Source organism: Arvicanthis niloticus, chromosome 22, assembly GCF_011762505.2.
Source record: "Arvicanthis niloticus isolate mArvNil1 chromosome 22, mArvNil1.pat.X, whole genome shotgun sequence".
In the NCBI taxonomy this organism is placed as follows: Eukaryota; Metazoa; Chordata; class Mammalia; order Rodentia; family Muridae; genus Arvicanthis; species Arvicanthis niloticus.
Window position 1 is genome coordinate 38,310,933 of NC_133429.1, and position 20,120 is coordinate 38,331,052.

General features: G+C 38.2%; 1 protein-coding gene across 9 annotated transcripts in view; it reads right to left on the reverse strand.

The window, feature by feature from the left end:
* The window catches only part of Cnot2 (CCR4-NOT transcription complex subunit 2), a 93,820-nt gene that overhangs the window by 37,838 nt on the left and 35,862 nt on the right, over positions 1–20,120 (reverse strand). For 4 of the 9 annotated variants that reach the window (XM_076920268.1, XM_076920275.1, XM_076920267.1 and 1 more), the window contains exon 3: positions 3,684–3,806. In XM_076920268.1, coding sequence (XP_076776383.1) covers positions 3,684–3,806 — 123 coding nt within the window. Of the gene's footprint in view, positions 1–3,683; positions 3,807–12,340; positions 12,564–20,120 lie in introns of all 9 variants that reach the window. The other 5 variants (XM_076920273.1, XM_076920270.1, XM_076920271.1 and 2 more) reach the window with 2 other exon arrangements.

A 20,120-nucleotide genomic window follows, 5' to 3' on the forward strand; every position in this document is an offset into this window, starting at 1 on the left:
GAGCCAAGTTACTACCTGGCTTTTAATGAAAAAGGTTCTCTGGCCCACAATCTGCAATATAAGTGTTGTAAAGACAATTGGATAACAGCACAAAAGACAAGTGTCTGCCACCTCATTGTTCACATCTTAAACCAGGATACATTTCTAACAAGCAAAAGTTATAAATCAGGTTATGAAATAAAATAGAGAAATATAGTAAGAATTCTGAAATTTTGGTTTCTTTAAAAAAAAAACCAAGAAATATTATATATCTTCATTTTAATGCCAGGTATGGGATACGGAGCTGCTTCAAATATCATCCCCAACAGCTGACTATGATTTGTCTCATGCTCTAGCAGGGATGATAAGTTTCTGCAATTGTGTGATATTTGCAATTCTGGGGACTTTTCAGAGGATATATAATAAATGCTAGGGCCACAAAAAGGGGGTGGGGGCTATTGACTGGTTCTTGGTTGGTTACTGTTAGTCACAGTTTAAGTAGTCATACTCAAAGAAACAAGAAGAAATTAGGTATCTTGATGGCAAAGATCAAACACACCCCAACTTGAAGGCCCTAATCAGCAGTTAATAGTTCTAAAGATGGCGCAGTCCCTTTTTCTTTCTATCTTTTTTTCTCTCTTCTCTAGTGTTAGAGGGTTCAAAGGATGGAAAAGGGGTGGAAACAAATGGAAGAAAGAACCCATAAACTAGCAAAAGACTGGCTACAGGAAAACCCTAAGATTATCTAAACCAAAAAAACCTTTTTTACAAGCCCCTTGGCTAGGGATGCGGCTCGGTGGTAGAGGACTTGTCAGTACATGGCAGGCCCCATGTTCAATCCTCAGCATACAGGAAAACAAAGAGAAAGCCACAAAGGAGTGACAACTGTTTGCAGAAACGGTTTAAGCTGATTTTAACCATTACAAAATGTAGACATATTAAAACATCACATGGTGCTCTTTTAATATGTACAACTTTTATGTTTTATTATTAGCCATAAATGTTATTTTAAAGAAAGTATGATTTTTTAATAAAATGATTAATATCTATATAATATAAAAAGAATAAACTAAAGAGAAAAATTTCTGAAAATACTTGCAATAAAAGATGTTAAGGCCATATCAAGAGAAATACAAGAAGGCACAAAACAAACATGAGTGATGCAACAACTATGAATGGTCATTAACAATTTGGGAAAGATGTCACTCAGGGTATATTAAATCTGTACTTTACATTTACAGAAACTTTAATATATGTACATTATTTTGATACACTGAATGTAAATTGTCTGCCATAGGCTCATGTATTTGAACACTTGGTTCTCAACTGATGGCACTGTCGGGAAAGGCTGGGGAGCCCTTAAGTGGAGCCTTGCTAGAGGTGTGGATCACTGGGAGCAGGGCCTGGAGTTTTATAGCTGGGTCCCACTTTCTGTTGTTCACACTCTGCTTCCTGACTGTGAATGTGCGGTGATCAGCTGCCAACCTCTACCTTTATACCACTGGCTCCTGATGCTATGCCTTCCCTGACATGATAGCGTGTATCTCCCTCAATTGTTGAGTCAGAATAACACCTCCCTTCCTTATGTTACTTCTCTTTGGTATTCTGTAACAGCAATGAAAAAGGAAACTTATATATCAAAACAACAAACTATTTTGGTCTATATGCCAAGACTTATGAGCTGATATTCTTAAAGACATGGGGAATGCTGATGAGACTAAAAGTTATTACACATTCTAATGAAAGATGCCACCATGTTCTAGGAATTTTCATTGTAAGAATTCTGATGAAAATATCTGAAGTGTACAATTACAATCCTAACAGTAAATTAGTCCTAACTAGATTTGAGATCTTTTGATTTATGTATCTATACTTTTAAAAGTTACAGTCTGCCTGTATTGTTTGTAATAAGAAAAAGGTAACCACAATAGCAGCAATCATCCATGCAAAGAAACAAAGGTCTTGAGACATTCTTGCTTACAGGCAAAGTCAGAACACACATTGCTTCTGAATTTATTCTTCATCTGCCTATTATTACACTACTTAATTTAGCACCAAAATTTCCTGAAGGAAAATATTCTGTCACTTCTGTGACGATCAACTATATTAGAATGGTATTAATATATGTGAGCCTCTGGGTAAAGTGGATATACTAGTAATTTTGATTTTAAAATCATAGTAGTCCTGGAAGGCAGACATGTCTTATTTTCTAAATATTTATTTTCATGAGTATAGGTGTTCTGCCTGCAGGTATGTCTGTGTACCATAGACATGCAGTACCAAGGAGGTCAAAGAGGGCACTGGATTTGCTGACACAGGCGTTATAGATTGCTGTGGTTGCCATGTGAGTGTCAGGACGAGAAGCCGGGTCCTCTCAGAAGAGTGGCCTGATCTTCACTGCTGAGCCATCTCTCCAGCCCTGACAGGCATGTCTCTTATTCACTGTCCACATAAGCTCAATTCTGAATTTCAGTTGAGATTTTCACAAGTTCTTAATTACACCCTTCCATCAGCATTACACGTTTCTAGCAAATGTTGCTTTTATTACACATCACAGTAAAGGGCACAAGTTTTATAGTTTCTGCAATGAAGTATTACACCCAAACATTTTTGCAACACTAGTAACTGAGCCCAAGGCTTTGGGCGTACTAAGAACTTGCTCTACCACCAAACTGCACTCCTGACTCTTTAAATCTTCAGAATCAACTCTTAAATCAGATACATGTAAATAACACTTCAATATAATGCACATCAAATAGAAATGTAGTCAAGGAACATCATAAAACTAGGTGACACTACTCCATATGTCATTAAAGGGTACACTAAGGATAAACAAAGCCAATGCACACAAAATCTGGAGGGAAATAAGGTATTGACTTGTTTCTAAAACAACAAATTTTTCAAATAACAATAATAAGAAAGACAGGGACTGAGGAAATGGGATAGGTTCCTAATGTTAACTTAGGTTGAGCCAATTTGTGACCTCTAAAAATTGGTGAATTAGTAATAATTAGCTTTAATTTAAAAAGGACATGTGTTACATATTTTAGACATTTAAAACAGAACTGAGAACACTCCTAAGGAAATGAGGAAATAGCAAATTTATAAAGCATTGAAAGGAAAAAAGCAGCCGAACAGATACACAGCACCAGAATAGAACTGGTTTGACTAAAAGATATATAAACTAGATTAAAATGACTTAAATAATTTTAAAATATCCTATAAATTAAACAACCTTTCATGTGGCAGGAATTATTGATCTACTAGTCTTCCAAAACATACCTCTATACTGTATAGTCTACACAGTACCAAAGACTTTCGACTGTAGTCTCTGTAGCTATGGAGAAGGGTATTCGTAACTTGCAAGCTAGAATTACAGCCAGGATGTACAAATGTGCTTGCTTAACTTTGTAAGTACACTTGCTTTTTATTATTAAAAAAAATACTTCTCATGAAACAGAAAAACCCAGATTACCTCAGTTACAGTCTGTAGTCCATGTCTTTGAGTACTTCCTATACCATTACTATTGCTTAAGAAGCCCAGGACACTAATGTTTCCGTGACAAAGCAAGTTTATCTTTTCGTCCCCAGGACCTACACCTCTGCTTAGCACAGGCACTCCCCTGGAGTTCCTATGCTCCTCTGCAGGAGGAGCTCACAGCGCCTGCCCGCCCGCCCACCTGCAGAGGAACAGCGTGACTTACATCTTTCTCTGACCGGTGTGGGAACATAGAAGACTGGCTGTAGTACATGTTCTCATCGTGGTAGTCGCCGTCCACCCCCTCTACAAACTTCTTTCTTGAAGCACCAAACATGCTGTTTGTCACCTAAACAAAAATATTACTTTTATCAAGAGTAGTATTTTGGAAAAGTCTGCTTTACTTTACCCCTAGAGAAACAAAATGTGTACGTACTACTACGATCCTGAAACAGATTAACTAAGGGTGATGGGACTCAGATAAAGGTAGAAATCTGACTATACAGTACAATTCCACTGCCCCACATACAACAAAATCACTTATTGCTGAATAATTAGAGCTCCAAATATAATTTTTCCAAGCACAGTTTTTTTCTTTTAAATCTCAAAGTCTCCACATACAAACACTGTGTGTCAATACTTTATCTACTTCAGCACTGTTGAAGAGCATGAAGGCCTATGGTGGTGTAGCACTCTTAACCACCATGGAAAGGCATTCTGCAATTTTATGTCAAGTCACAACTATCTAGACATATAACAAAAGAACCTTATCATGTTGGTATAAATTTATGACATTTTGTTTACTGCTTATTATTTTGCTTCTAACACTTTTATAAAAACATTAACAATTACACGCTTACACCAAAAATATATGCTAAATATATATAAAATCTATGCTGATTTTTAAGTTTCCAAAACTATCAGCTGACCAACATGAGCTTTCTGTCTCAGTGTTGTTTCTATATAGACTTCCTGTCTCGGTGTGGTTTCTATATAGACTTTCTGTCTCAGTGTTGTTTCTATATAGGCTTCCTGTCTCCCTGTTGTTTCTATATAGGCTTCCTGTCTCAGTGTCGTTTCTATATAGGCTTTCTGTCTCAGTGTTGTTTCTTTATAGGCTCTCACTATACAGCCCAGTCTGGCCTTTAATTCCCAATCTCCCCCACCTCAGAGCTCTGGGATTACAAGAAAGTGTCACTTAGTCTAGCCACATGAGGAAATTAAGATCAATATGTCTTCTCACTCCTGCCAATATATTCAAGTTTAGAGACTTGAATAGCATAACTATATTTTCTAAGTATACTCAAATCAAATTTAATGTCTTAGTCACTCACTATAGCTAAGGTTATTCTCTTGAAACAAGAGCTAAATATTTTCAGAGAAGAACTATACATGCCTGTGATGATTTGCGTATGCTTGGCCCAGGGAGTAGCACTATTGGGCATGACCTTGGAGTCGTATGTCACTGTGGATGTGGGATTTAAGACTCTCAACCTAGCTACCTGGAAGTCAGTTTTCTGCTGCAGCCTTCAGATGAAGATGAGGAACTCTCAGCTCCTCCTGTACCATGCCTGCCTGGATGCTGCCATGCTCCCGCCTTGATGATACTGGACTGAACCTCTGAACCTGTGAGCCAGCCCCAGTGAAATGTTGTCCTTATAAGAGTTGCCTTGGTCACGGTATCTGTGCACAGCAGTAAACCTAACTGAGACCCTGCCTATCCATCAAGCTTCTAAGTGCTTTTTCTTATAGAGGCAAAAAACATCCTTTCCTGGGTTTAATTTTCAGAAAATAAACAATTACAAAAAATTTAGATCCAGTACATGCTATTTTTGTTTTGCAAACATTACAAATATACTTAAAATTTTCTTTACAGGACCTTTGCTAATGAGCTCTACTTCTAAGAATAAAAGCATGTAATCTATATAGTTCAATATCCAGGAATCTTTCATTAAATTAACACACATGAATAAATTAAAAATACAAAGTAAAGTTTTCTTTGAAAATTTTTACACAGTATTATCATTAAGGCCAGTTCTAGATTCCTAAAATTCCAAAACTGAAATTAATTATATAGACTAAGTCACACTAATACCATGCAAATAAAATGTCTCCCATAAAACACAGAAATGCATATCCCCTATCAATACTGCCTTTTTTCAACTGAGTACAAGGGATGGGCATAAAGGGAGACAAGTAGGGCAAGAGGGAGAAAAGAAAGGAAAATTACATACGCGTCACTGAGAATACTAATCATTCTGACATCACTTCAATAACAACAAAACAATAATCATCACTGTGCCCTAAAGGTGAACCCTGACAAGAGTTAGGTACAGGAATGACATACTTCTGATCCATGGCAAAATAAAAAGGGGGGCATTGTTATTTATCTTAAAGCCAGATTAATTTTAAAGAGTGGGCCTTCATTCTACACATGAGGGACCAGGACAGCAAAATGTTTTAGAATGAGTAAGCATAGTAAAAACGGAAGGAAGGGAGGGAGGGAGGGAGGGAGGGAGGAAGAGGGGAAGAGGAAGAGGAGAGAAGAGAGAAGAGAAGAAGAGCCACAGGGCAGTCTGGTAGGAAAAGCCCTCGCCCTCACTGCAAGAGACAAATCCCGCCCGCCATGGTATGCCTGACATACTACAGACTGCGTTCCATGCTGTATGTGGGAACTTGAGTAATACTTCAGTGAGGGCTACTATACATCAAATACAACCTTGTATGCCTGCAGGACTTTCTAGTTTATCTGTGTGAGGTGGAACAATCAGGAGCTATGATATTGGGAAAAGCTCAGAGAGTGAAAAATTTACCATCTGTTTATAACTGATCCTGAGTTATGTGTGAAAATGGACCGTGAAGGATGAAGCAGGAGGATGAGTTAGGAAAGTGGATACGGGATGCCGATTAAGGCTACAAAGGACACAGGTGTGGTGAGGTGACTGGATAAAAGATACACTCTGAAGAAGATAAAGATGAGTGGATACATGTGGCATTAAAAAGAAAAATTTACATTTTTTTCTGCAAAGAATAAAGGGAACCTAGAAACCACATTCTATCAATGAAAAAGTGTATGTCAATGTTATAATGAAACCCCTCGTTATATCATATAAGTGAAAGTCAACTTTGTAATTAATTTTTTAAAAATAGTTTAAATTAAGTAACATTTCCTCTTTATATCAGAAACAAGGATTTCTACATTCTTTGATCAGGGGCTTACATTGCAAAGTAGCTGACTCTTCTTGAGTCTCAGACCAGATTATAAGAAGCAGCACAAACATTCTCCTAGGAATGATGTTCTATACCAAAATGTAATATTTCTCATGTGGGAAACATTTAATCAAAACACTTTCATTATTCCTTTGACTCAGTAAGTTATGTATTTTTAAAAGTACACAGATAGGTTAGCTTATACTAAATTTTCTCTACCAATCTCATTCTTCAAAAATAATTCTTCTGTCTCAGAATGTACAGAGAACTACGATATAACAGGATGGAGGCGCTAAGCTGGCTTGAATGTCCAACTGTACTATTATTTTATTACTTGGGAAGGCACAGTACCCAATTTAATATCCTGTGATAGTCTTTTTTTTAAGACGTATTTATTTTATTTATAAGAGTACACTATAGCTGTCTTCCAACACACTAGAAGAGGGCATCAGAACTCATTATAAATGTTTGGAATTGAACTTGGGACCTCTGGAAGAGCAGTCAGTGCTCTTAACCTCTGAGCCATCTCTCCAACCTCCTCCTGTGGTATTTGAGTATACCAATGCCAGCCTCAGTAAGTCTGAATAATTGCAAAAAATTTTTCAAAACTCTTAAGTTTAGATAATTGAACCAACAATTTTAGCAAAGCCATCTAGGGAAGGCTGCGATGGACAAAGAGGGTGGCGGCCAGGCTTTAGGGTTTTAAAATGGTCTGGGAAATAAACCCAGAGTTCCTTGTAATTTAACTTGAAAATACGCATATGGCCTTATACAGAACAAGAAGCAAGAGAACAGAGAAAGGTAGGATGGACTAGACGTATCTATATCCAAACAACAATAATAGCTAACAAACAGCATGCCTTTCATCAAGATTGCCAGGGACCAATCTTCCCTGAAGCCCAGAATGCTAGCAAATGCTGGACTGAACAAATACACAATCATTTCAAAAGCTTTCTCAAACCTTAACTGAAGGCTCTAACAGCACATTGGTATCAAGCCCTGGTATTCCCTAAGTGTAGCTTCATTAGCAGAGAGAAGCTCACACTGATGAACCAACGCATCATCTTCCGTTTCTCTGCACACCCAGCACGTCCACTGTTAGGGCACCAGGGCTTTTCTAACTGACTGCTTTTTTCCTTCTTACATGTGTCTTAGTTAATGTTCAAGAAACTACATGCATTCTAAAAAAAATCTACTTGAATAATGACAAAGCTTGAATAAAAGCTTGTCCTTAACAAGCTGACAATCTGGTTAGACAAATTTGTGAATGAACTTAGAAATTTAAATACAAGGTCATGAGCCAGTCTAAGGAAAAGTGAGTGAGTGTGATGTCTGAACAAACCCTTAACCAATCAAACCAAGTGGGAAAAGAACAAATCCAGAAAGACAAAACACCTAGCCAAGGGCTCAGTAGGGAGAGAAACCTGTGGAAACGGAACTAACTCTCAATTCACCGAGGTGTGTTGCAGCACACAGAATCCCAGCACTTGGGAGATAGAAGCAGGAAGTTCTGGAATTCACCTAGGCCAGCTTTGGATACATGAAGCTTGACTCAAAAACAACACCCTGCCCTCCACCTCCCACTCCACGACCCCCCCCCCCAAAAAAAATTCCAAGGCAAACAAAACCCTTTCTAGTTGGCAAGCACAGCAGGGTCTGGAGGATAAAGTGCTGGGTGAGAAAAGCAGGCCCTTCAGTGCTAGGTCAACAGGGCAGAGACCAGGCAAAGAAACAGCACAAACTTCTGCACTTTACAGTAGCCTACGTAAGCTCAGCAATCAGTCCAAGCTACTCAAGCTCCAAATACAGACGCTCAGTGCCCACAGCATCAACCGCTTCTATCCCGCTGTATCTGACTAGCACAAGACACTCCCACAGCATCTAAACGGGGATTTATCTACTTGTTCTTCATTGTCCCTAAATCTACTTTTCTCCATCCAAGCAATTTAAGTGAAAATGTATGTTCATGGATCTGATCAAAATTCTTCAACAAATAAATAAGCTTAAAGGCCCTCTGTAGCCAATCTCTCTGACCTCTCTTCAAAAAAGCCTTCCCTCCCACCATTAACCTTCAGTTGCTCAAATTCCTTTCTACCCCAAAGCCTTTGTAGACGAGGCTCTAAGTGTTCTTGTTCACTGCTCACTCTTCTTTGAAATTTTAATGCTAAATTACAAGGTCTACTCTTCTTAATCAGTGAAAAGAAAGCACTTTATCTATCATAACCCTATTTGTAAAATGACTGTTTATCAGCTCTGATTCAGGCAAAGTCAGGTGGTGCTCACATCTAACCCCAGCATTTTAGAGGCAGAGGTAGTTGATCTCGAAATTTGAGCAGCCTGGTTTATATGGCAAGTTCGTGGAGAGCTGGGGCTACACAGTGAAGACCTACCTGCTGCAAACACGCAAAGCGTGTTCCCACCATCATTACAAGGGTGCAAAGCTGGCAAACAATTAGTATCCCATAAAACTCAGGGCCAGGAGTTAAGTAACCTGCTCCGGGCTATATGCATTTGGTAAGTACACAGATAGCCGGCTTTGATTCTAATCTACTAAGCATTTCCCCGTTAGGCACCATAGTAGACCCACAATCACACACAAATACAACTTATCCTTTATAATGTGTTTTCTTCATAAAATGGGAAGCGTGTTAAGGGTCAACATAATTATCAACACAAAGGAAGGTCCTTATTTTGTGATGAGCAACAAAGCAAGCAAGGTAGCTACAATCACATAATACTACAGAAAGACCCCTGTGCAAAACGATGGGCCGATTATACACCAGAGACAAGAGTCTATACAACACCAATCATATCTATTTTGAAGAAGTTCACATTAATTTTAGCATAAAAATAATTGAACAAAATAGTATTGCATTGATTTAAAGTAAATGCTGCTGGGCATAGACTTCAGGAGGCAGAGAAAGAAGGCCTGAATCTGACTTAAAAAAAAAAAAAAAAAAAAAAAAAACACCAAAAAAACCAAATAATTACTGGTCTGAGGCTGCTGCTGTTGTAGGGTTGATGTTTAGCAAGGCCCTGGGTCTGAGTCTCAGCACTGTGGTACTAGAGGGGGATGGGGGAGGAGATGGGGAGGATATAAAGAAAAAAAAAAAGTGAGAAAAAAATTATCCAAGGAGAACTTCAAATAGAAATGAGTACAAAAATTAACATATACCAATTTTCTACATTTCAAATAAACTAGCATATTACTTTCTCGAGTGAATTGAATTTAATCTTTCAAGAAATTAAGGTGACTATAACCAAACACTAAATTTCATTATGAAGCTAATAATCCAAACATTGGTGATAAGTAAGACACATGTAGAGAGTGGAGTCGATCTCCTAGGGCTTCCCTTTGCTGGCATAAAGGCAGTTATCCTCACAGCAACGGGGGCAGCTGAACTGAGATGTGGATGCCTCTGCAGCACCAGCCCTTGAGGTTTTGACATGCTCAACTAATGAAGAAAGGCCTTGTCTCAAAACACACGAAAACCCAGAAAAGAACAAAACTCCTGGACAGCCAGCACCACAGCCACCCTGAGCCCACACCTGCATGCCTCACTGTTTCTGGAGCACCCAATGTGTTCCTCCTACTATGGAATTTGCACTGGGAGTGCTCAGGGTGTGGAGAGACTGGCAAACCTGCCCCTTTCTTAGTGTTTATAGGGTATGTTGACAAGTTACTTTAATTGCTAATACAGAATTTAACTTGCTTTGTCAGTTCAATATACTACACGAACACACAGATTCTCTCCTGTCTACCAAGTAGGAAAAAGGTATATAAACAACAACAAATTTATCCAACTTTACCAAGAAGTATTAATTAGCATTGGAATCTATTCATGAGGAAGGAACCTGTCAGATTAAATCTTACTGCACGGGTGCCTAAATTTCAGGTCATTAAAACTTTGTGAAACATTGTACTGTTGCAATATTTTAATAAAAGATTTTTGACTTAGCAACATACTAAGATTTTCAACCAGCTCTCCTGATTCTCAAATATTACAAATAGTTCTATTCATTTCTGAGACCCCCCCACCTCCCAAATTTCAGCCAAAAATTAGTTCTAATTTCTGAGGCAAATTAATAGCCAAGAAATCAAGGCAAACAATGTCATTGCTTTAGTAAATGTAAAACGTTCAATAAATAACAATGGGCAAATAAACGCTGAAGATGGTGAGGGAGGAAATACAGGAGACTGAATGGAAAGGTGCTTTGTTGAAAACCCAGGGCTTGGCAAACACCTGCGCTTTGTAATTTTGGAGAATGCATGTCTTAATAGTCCTTTCCGAGGGTTTCGGAAATAGTCTGAATATTTTTGAATAAATAATACAAATGGAAAGTTTGTCCAAGGTCTGAAAGCAAAGGTGAAAGACACAATCTTCTGGATCTGAAGCTTGGCATCTGGTGCCTGGAGCTGTCTTTCTGCATGGCATTTCCAAATAAACACACAATAGAAGTGTGTGTGCTCCAGAGACCATTAACAAATGCCTCCTCCTACAGTTTGGTCATGAGTCAAAGTGAATAAACTCATCTTGTGGGGTTTTTTTTTTTTCCACATTTTCTTAAATTTTTACTTATCAATAAGCCTTATATAGGTCCAAATCCAAATCATAAATCACTTTAAAAGAAAAATATACATTATATAACCAAAACTCTACACCAAGTAATAATGTTCCTCTATGGGAGAAAAGGTGTGGTTCATCTACCCACTAAAGAGTCAACTTTAACTAGTACTGTAAGAAGCTGATTGGAAACCTCATAGGACAACCTAAACTTACTCAGTACTTCCTCCTTAAATACAGAGTATAAAACTATAAAATACAAATGAGAGGACAAGCTAACAGCAGAAAAGCTTCTGGGTTTAGAATGCAAGACAAGCCCTCTACGCAACAAAAAGATGTTCTGTTTCAAGTATTTTAAGGTATTTTTTTAAAGGAATGGAAAAACTACCCTGATACTCTGTTGAGGGGTATGTGTTCCTACACGGCTCTCAGAAAAAGTAAAGCTTTAGAACTTAAAGGAGATAAACCACTGAAAAAGTTAGTGTTTTAAAGAGCGTAACACCAAGAAAATACTTCACGTATCCTAGGTCTTATAAAGAATTTGTTTTCCTAGGTTTAATTCCAAATGTCTTGTGTGCTCAAGGATCTGCACATCACAAGATATGAATTACAGGGAACAAAGACTCTTCAAAAAGCATTTGCTGAACTGTGTGTAGATGCCATGCCTTAACTGTACCCTACTTACTTTTGTTAACATTTCAAACCCCTGAATGGCAGAATGTCCCAGGCCTCCTGTCACAACTGCAAAGGAAAGTATGTTTGGAATTTCTCTTATGGGGAGTCAAACCACAGCTACCTGGTTAACACTCCAGGAAGAACAGCACACACTTAAAGCTGTTAGAAGTTTTAAGAAACTTTAAAGAAACTTGCCACCTCATCAGACTTGTAGGGCAAACTAGTGGTCTGTGAATGTCTTTCCTGTTTTCTTAGCTTCTTTTCTGAACACTAGACTTTTATCTAATAATTTACACAATAGCTATATGAAAAAGACACAAAAAAAATCATTTCTAAGCAAAATGACTCACTGGCAAGACAGCCCCACCCACCCTCAATATATCAATGAATAATATACCACTGTTAACCCCAGCTTTCCCCGCCATATACTTACCTGTGCAACTTCTTTCAACATTTGCTACTCTGGGGATGGGAAAGCTCAGAGCTGGAGGCTGAAGTGAAGAAGGAAAGGTTGGAGGGTGAGCCATGGCACCAGCCCCACACTAGGAGCTCCCCTGAGATATTACAGCAGGGTTGACACCATAGCTCTGAAGTTCAAACTCCAGCAAACGATAAGAAAGGAGTCCGACCAGAACATGATAAACGATGGGATTCTTCTGCTCTTTGAAAAATAAGGAAATCATGCTATAAAGATCTGAATGTCCAGTTTCAACATTATGACTCCCTGTTTATCTCCTCATATTACCCAACCCCAGAATCATCTTTCAGACTGCATCAAAATACTAATTAAAACAACCAAAAAAGGGCTAAGCTCTGAACACTTTCCCCAAATATGCAAGGATAGGGCTTACCTGGCCTTCATGAAATCATGCTAGTAAAGTAAGTTCAAACACGCTGCCCAGCCACTCCTTACATACTCTGTTCTCTTGAGTACTCAACATTAAGGCTATGCTCTCAGCATGTTAACACCATCAGTCAACAAAGTCAAAGTTGGATTACACAGATAGAACCAATGAACTCTTAAAAATCAGAAACCTTTTGATTTAATTATATTCCTTGGGAAGAAATTCCTCAAGTGTTTCTATGTTGATAAAAAAAACAACTAAGGACCTGTCCACCAGGAAGTTACTTTAATCAAATAATGAAAATGTTAAGGTCCTTTAAGGTGGGTGAGATGGCGCACACCTGCAGCCCCAGCACTGCAGAGGCTGGGGTGGGAAGGTCACTGTAAACTGACACCAGCATTTTTAAACAATCTGATGACAGAAGATGAGCTTTTTAAATAAAACATTAAATTTACTCACTTTGGGGAAAGAGTGCTAGAGACTGAACCCAGGGCTGTGCACATGCTAGGCAAGTACTTTATCACTGACCTATACCCCATCCTAGTGAAAATTCATTTTCACTCATATGTGTATATTTGTTTAATAATATAGAAGCTAAATGATTTAGAGTTAAATACATCCTATTATATGTGTGCTATTTCAAAATGATAATAATATGGCTATCACTGAAGATCATGTTATCCTAAAATTCTTGTATTTATACATACATATTGTATGTATGTATGTATGTATGTATGTATGTATCTGCCTCAGAATCCTGAATTAAGTGTACTGCAGTTAAAAACGTGTTTTCCTTCAATGAGGGAAGATGGTTTAAAATTCACCTAATATTTGATCACATAAATTATTTTAGCAAATGTTTATTCAGCATCTACTATGTCAAGTTCTAGATGATGCATACCACACTTCAGAATTGTCTCTACAGAACAGAGGAATACTGCAAATAAAAGGCAGTGGAGACAATTTAAAGTGGCTGCCTGCACCAGTGTGGGCCCCTCCCCTCCCCTCCCCTCTCCTCTTCTCCTCTCCTGTGGCCTACCCTTTGTTACCTCAATTCCCTTGTTACTACTCTCCCCTCCTCTTCCTGCGCTCCTGCTACACTGGCCTCCTCCTGTGAGGGCTCACATACAGTAGTAGCACATCCCGGTGTAAAGATCTGGTACTCAGTAGCTCCCCAGATAGACCCAACCTCACCTAGTTTAATTGTTCAATCACCTGTCTACACACATTAAGTTTTACTACTTGGTTTTTGTTGCTGTTATTTTGTGTTTTGTTTTAAATCCCAAGACTTTACCTAGTCCTTATGTCTTTCATAACACCAATGCCATGTCACATACACTAGAGAATGTCTCCTGATTTTGACTGAAATATGCATTTGAATGCTTCACCATCATAAAAGTGTTATGTCTTTCTTGTGTTTCCAATATGCTCATGTATGATGCTAACATTTATTCCAGGTGGTGTTAGCCTTGACCTTGGTTATGTTGGTCCATCAACCAGTTTCCTGTACTGTAAACGACTACTTCAGCATAAAAAAAATAGTGTTTGCATAGTGGATGAGCCAGGGAAATTATCACACTGATAAGAGCTTTATTTGTATATGATGGTGCTTTGTACTGAAAGCAAACAAACCTTGAGTAAACTGCAATTTTATTTGAGACAAACAGGAAAAGAGGCACTTAATCTCACATAGGTTTTCTCTCTCATAGCTTTTACCTTTAAATTAGAACTTCAAACATTTAAGGCACACAGGATGACATCATCATGGTGACAAGCAACAGTGTTTGGAGAGGGCTTCCCACTAAGGCATCTGTCAACCCATGCATGCTGCAGACCTGCTACTCACCTCCCCCTCACTCTACATTTGTTAAAGTAAGTGCTTTTGTTTAAAAAAAAAAAAAAGAAAGAAAGAAAGAAAGAAAGAATTCTCCTTAGAAGACCTCACTCTTAAATCTGAACAGTGTCAATGACTGTACACAATCAGCCCACAGGACACCAGCAGAGATGAGAGTAACGGCTCCTACTCTACCTATCACGTTTTTAAAGCATTATCACAGTGCTGTTATCCTGGCAGAAAGGATTTAAAACTACATACGCCAAAATCTTGACCTTAAAATTTCTTGTCTTAAATATGGCCTTTACTTGAAAAAAAAAAATCTGATTTTTATTAAAAATTATAACTTAAGGGGGGGAGAAGAAACTGTGGTCGCAATGTAATATATGCGAGAATAAATCAATTTAAAAAATTAAGAAACACTGTAACTTCAGCCAGGAGAGCAAATGACAACTGTCTATAAGTCTATTACATACTAGAGTATGTGGAGTAGGAGAATTCAAAGAAAATGGTCTGGTGTTTTGCTTTAGGTTAAATAGATCAGGACATGACAACTTGGATTTTATTTATCAATCTATAGCATGCTGCTTTCTAAATGATATTTTTAAGTGCTCAGATCTGGTGTGACAATTTTGAATTGTATATTATATAATGTCTTTTACAACAGAAAGCATCTGAGCCAAAAGCATTAACACAAAATTTTATTCCTACTATTCAGAATGATTCATTTAGCTTCTCAACTAATTAGTCATGTCAAAGAATGAACTACTAAGACTTACAGTCCACCAGCCTGGTCTACAGAGTGAGTTCCAGGACAGCCAGGGCTACACAGAGAAACCCTGTCTCGAAAAACCAAAAAAAAAAAAAAAAAAAAAAAAAGACTTACAGTCCAACCAGGATAGACTAACAGGAAAATCTCTTCTCACAAACAGTTTAAAAATGGATAAAATAAGAGGCAGGTGGATTTCTGAGTTCGAGGCCAGCCTGGTCTACACAGAGAAACCCTGTCTTAGGGGAAAAAAAATGGATAAAATACAGAGACAAGAAGATTGGTAGGTCAAGGCCTGTCCCTCACTTAAAAAACAAACAAACAAGCAAACAAACAAACTATTCTAGCAATAGTTCTCAGGAATGGGACAACAAGCGAACTTCTTAGCTGACTCAATGAGCTTTCAGGCTCTAATATTAGAGGAGAGAAGAGGTCCCAAATCACATAATTAGAGCTCAGTCAGGGCAGTCCAAGGCATCTAAAGTAAGCAGGCTAAAAAGCTAGCAGGGTGAGCTGCACAGAGAAACAGCTCAGGGAAACTGGAGAAGGCTCCCCTAAGTCTTCGGTGCAGTAAAGATCAGCAAGCATGGAAACAAGTCATAAAAGACAGGGGAGAGAACCACCTGAAAGAGAAACCGATCCTAAAGGCTACCACTAGAGTACACGGTCACTTATGTTCCCAGATGCCAGAGCAGGAAACACTAAAAGGGACAGAAAAATACTAGCTTAGTAGTTGAAGAAAACCAGCCCCAAAATCTATTGTTTCTCTTTAATAATTTTTTAAAAGGCAGAGTCAAGAGACAAGAGGGTCTCACAGTGACCAAATGTTCCTAAGTAATGTAACTCCATCCCCAGCAAACCTCAAGAATTTTAACACAAATACGAAAAAAATAAGTAAGACAACAAAACAAAACTATGGGGGGTGGGGGCACAACTATGCAAATGAAGTCCATCAGAGTGGAGAACATGTAGGAAAACCTCCAATAATCAACAGAAACATTCTACTGATTCCAATGACACAGATGGCAGATAGTGGACAGGGACAACAGAAGAGCGAGCAGCATGCTAAGTCAGAGCAGGAAGACACAGTGCTCAAAGACCCACTGGAGAAGGCACGCAAGGAAAAGCAGTAGTAAACTGGGAATGGAGGGAGACTGTCAGGGTAACTTTGCATGTAAGCAATTGCATTCCATAGAACAAAGCATAAAACACATTTGAGGGAGTACCAAAGTGAACAAACAAACAAAACCCAAAGAAACAAAAAATGTTTGATAAAAACCATAAACACAAGAAATTCCAAGCACTGGCGTCGTGAAGAAAATTATGTCAGAACGAAAACATACATTAAATATTTATCATAATAAAACAAAAAATGTTCTTAATCCTTAAGAGTATCCAAAGAGAAAGATATACACCAACAACTTTTTTTTTTCACTAGAAATGAGTGAGAAGACAGTAGAGTGCCATTTTTAAATATTGTTTGGTCAGCAGATTGCTTGGGTCTTCCAGCAGAGGCATCCCTAACATCCTCCATCTACCTGGTCAGTCCCAGGCATCCCTAACATCCTCCACCTACCTGGTCAGTCCCAGGCACTGGGACTACAGGTCTGTGCCACCATGTATGGCTGGCATCCTATTTTAAAAATACTAAAAGAGAAACTACCAATTTTCAACTTCTTACTGAGCAAAAATATTTTTAAATGAGGGTAAAATAAATTTTCACACACAGGAACCCTAACGTAATTCATCACCATCAGAAATGCATTTAAGAAGAAGAGGATTCCCTAAACAAAACATGAAAAGGGTGAAGAAGAGAAAGAAATGGGGGAGAAAAAATAGGAAATGAAAAAGAATAGACAGGAAAGGTAGAAACTGAAGGAAAAAGAAAGAAGTTAAAGTATTAAATTATGGCTATCAAAAAGCAGAAAACCAGAATTACTCCCCTTCAAGCAATAAATAATGAAAGTATGTAGCAGAGATGCAAGGGCAAGGTGTTTCCTTAAAAGTGAGCTTTTTTTAGTCAGAGCCAGAAAACAAATATGTATGTACGTCAGTTCTAACAACACTCCAGGAAGTGATCCTCCAACTGACCACACTCCACTACTTACTTAGTGTTTTAACCTTGTGTCAGTAGCATTCTCAGACGGGAATACATGAGCAAAACAGTACAATTTAGTAAACAAGAACATTTCCAAAATTAATGGATTCTGAACATGGAAGGGAAATAGAAAAGTACAGAACCCCAAAACATTTTGAACTTATAAACAGATAACTGGCATCATACTAACTCTATGTTCTAGCCACAAAGGGATTACAGAAAAACTCAACAGAAAGTAAAGGAAAAACTTGATGCATATCTGAAGCCAGCTGGCCTATATAGTAATAACTTGTCTCCAAGACAACTTAGGACCAACAACTGTTCAGGTGGGTGGGAAGCAGGGGAAACCATGAAATCTTACAACAACTCTCTGCCACATCAATATATAAAATTTCTATATGAACACCACACCAACATCCTCACCATGGTGAGCACTAACGCTTTCCTAAGCTAAGTAACAAACTAGAAAAAGGTTACTTCCCAAAAACTTCTTTTCAATGATTGGTCAGAAGTACTAGTTAATTTAGAAATGCTAGTCACAAAATGAAACTATCATTTCCAAATGGCTATTCTACAAAAACACAAAACTGACAAATGTTAAGAATAAAAGTTTTGCAACCATGATGGATATAAAACCCAATTAAAAAAAACTAGCTATTTTGATTTAACAGTAAACATCTATACAACAGACTCTTTTGATGTGCCACTTACAACCACAAATCAAAGTATTTAACTGTAAATATGAGTGACTTTAAAGGTATGTTTAAAAGTAAGAATTTGAGAAAAATATAGAATTCCCAGATAGGAAGAAAACTGTAAAAGAATCACTCTCTCCAACCCAGAGTCAGACCAATTCCACTCATAAACTTGGGTTTGTTTGTTTTTTTTTTGGTTGTTGTAGGAGTCTTTTAAAATACTCAAAATGTGTCACAGAGTGAATTATCAAAGTTAAGACTGAGACCAAGGTTAATGACATAAATACCAAACATAAATGTGACAATTTGAAAACAGAACATCATTTACTGGCATGCACAAGCTTATCAGAGTCACCAAAAGTCCGCGCTTCTGACAGACAGAAAGCAGGTAGTGGTTATTACAGCAGAACTCACTGGATGGAGAAGATGCTGCATTCCTAACTCACACAGTCAATTGCAGACAGATTTAAAGTTAAACATGAAAAGGAGAATTTAAAATCTTTAGAAGATTATGTGAAAGTATGTCTATTCTCAATACAGGGAAACATGTCTCAAATAGTAGCTCAATGGACTGACATTCAATGTCGGACAAACTCAAACTGCTATACTCTCAAACATACTCCTCTTGGGAATTGACTATTCAAGAAATTTGGAGTATTGATTTATCAGATAACTTCCCTAGCTTCATAACATCTCTCTTTCATTATTTTCATTCAGTGTTTGAAAACTACAGCTTGTCTTCTGAGATCCAGCTGGCTCTGTTCTCCCTTCCGTTTCTGAGAGCCTCTCTTCCCTCCCGCACTGTTGTCCACATACTGTTTGATTCCAGTCTTTAAAGGCGTGGGGGGTGGAGGGGAGGACACTTAAAGAGAGTCTTCTCATGTGAGGTGACAGGGCTGGGCTGCATCATTTACTAACATCTATTCTGATGTCACACTATCTGCTCACACTAACCAGTTAACATCGGCTAAACACTGTGCGCCTCTATTCTAGGACTGATCGGCACTGAGTTGCTTCTGGGTCAATTTTTTTTTTAACTACAAAGAAAATGGACAAATGGGTGATTTTGTTCATTTGTTTTCATCTACTTTCGTCCTGGGGCTCCCAAAGATGCCATCACAGCAATTTTATTATAAACGTTTGATTGGGATTTGGTGTGGCTACTTAGCAAAGCCTAGGACCTAAATTCCCAAAAGGAAGCCACACTCACAAAATAAATACAAGGTGTGCCACCTGATACTTTTAATCTTTGGAAACAAAATAGTATCTCATACCATTTAAAACACCACTATAAGACATTTAGCCTAACAGACATACTTAGCAGAATATTTTGGTCCTGGAGAACTATTAAACAACCCCCCCCCCACACACACACACACCAAGACACTAAGCGTGGGCCACAACATGCATTTAATTACAAGTAAACATGTTTTTAGAAAACAAACGTCATGGGGCAGTTGAGATGACTCAGTGGGTAAAGACACTCACCACAGAGCCTGAGGTCAATAACCAGGAGCATGTTAAAATTAAAGAATCAACTCTGACAAGCTGTCCTTTGACCTCCACCACACATGCATTATGTATGCGTGTGCATGCATGCAACAAGTATGCAGGATTGAACAAATGTAGCAGAAATAATTGAAGAAAACAACCTTGATGTCATTTTATGATTTCAGAAGGAAAAATATGTTTGCACAGAACACAAAGGAAGACTAGCACAATGTAGCAGTGAGCCAACCCTGAGGAACCTGGGAATTCATTTAACCTGATGTTGTTAGTTAGCCAGGGGAACATGGGAAAGGGGGACAGGTAGCCAAAAACAATACCAAGCTTTACTTTACAATCTAAGTTATAAATTCCAAGTGACTTCTGATGCGGAACAGCGACTGTGGAACAGCGACTGTGGCAGGAACAGCAAGCAGCCTTAGCTACTGGCATTATTGATTATTTGCACCACCCCATTAGCAACTCT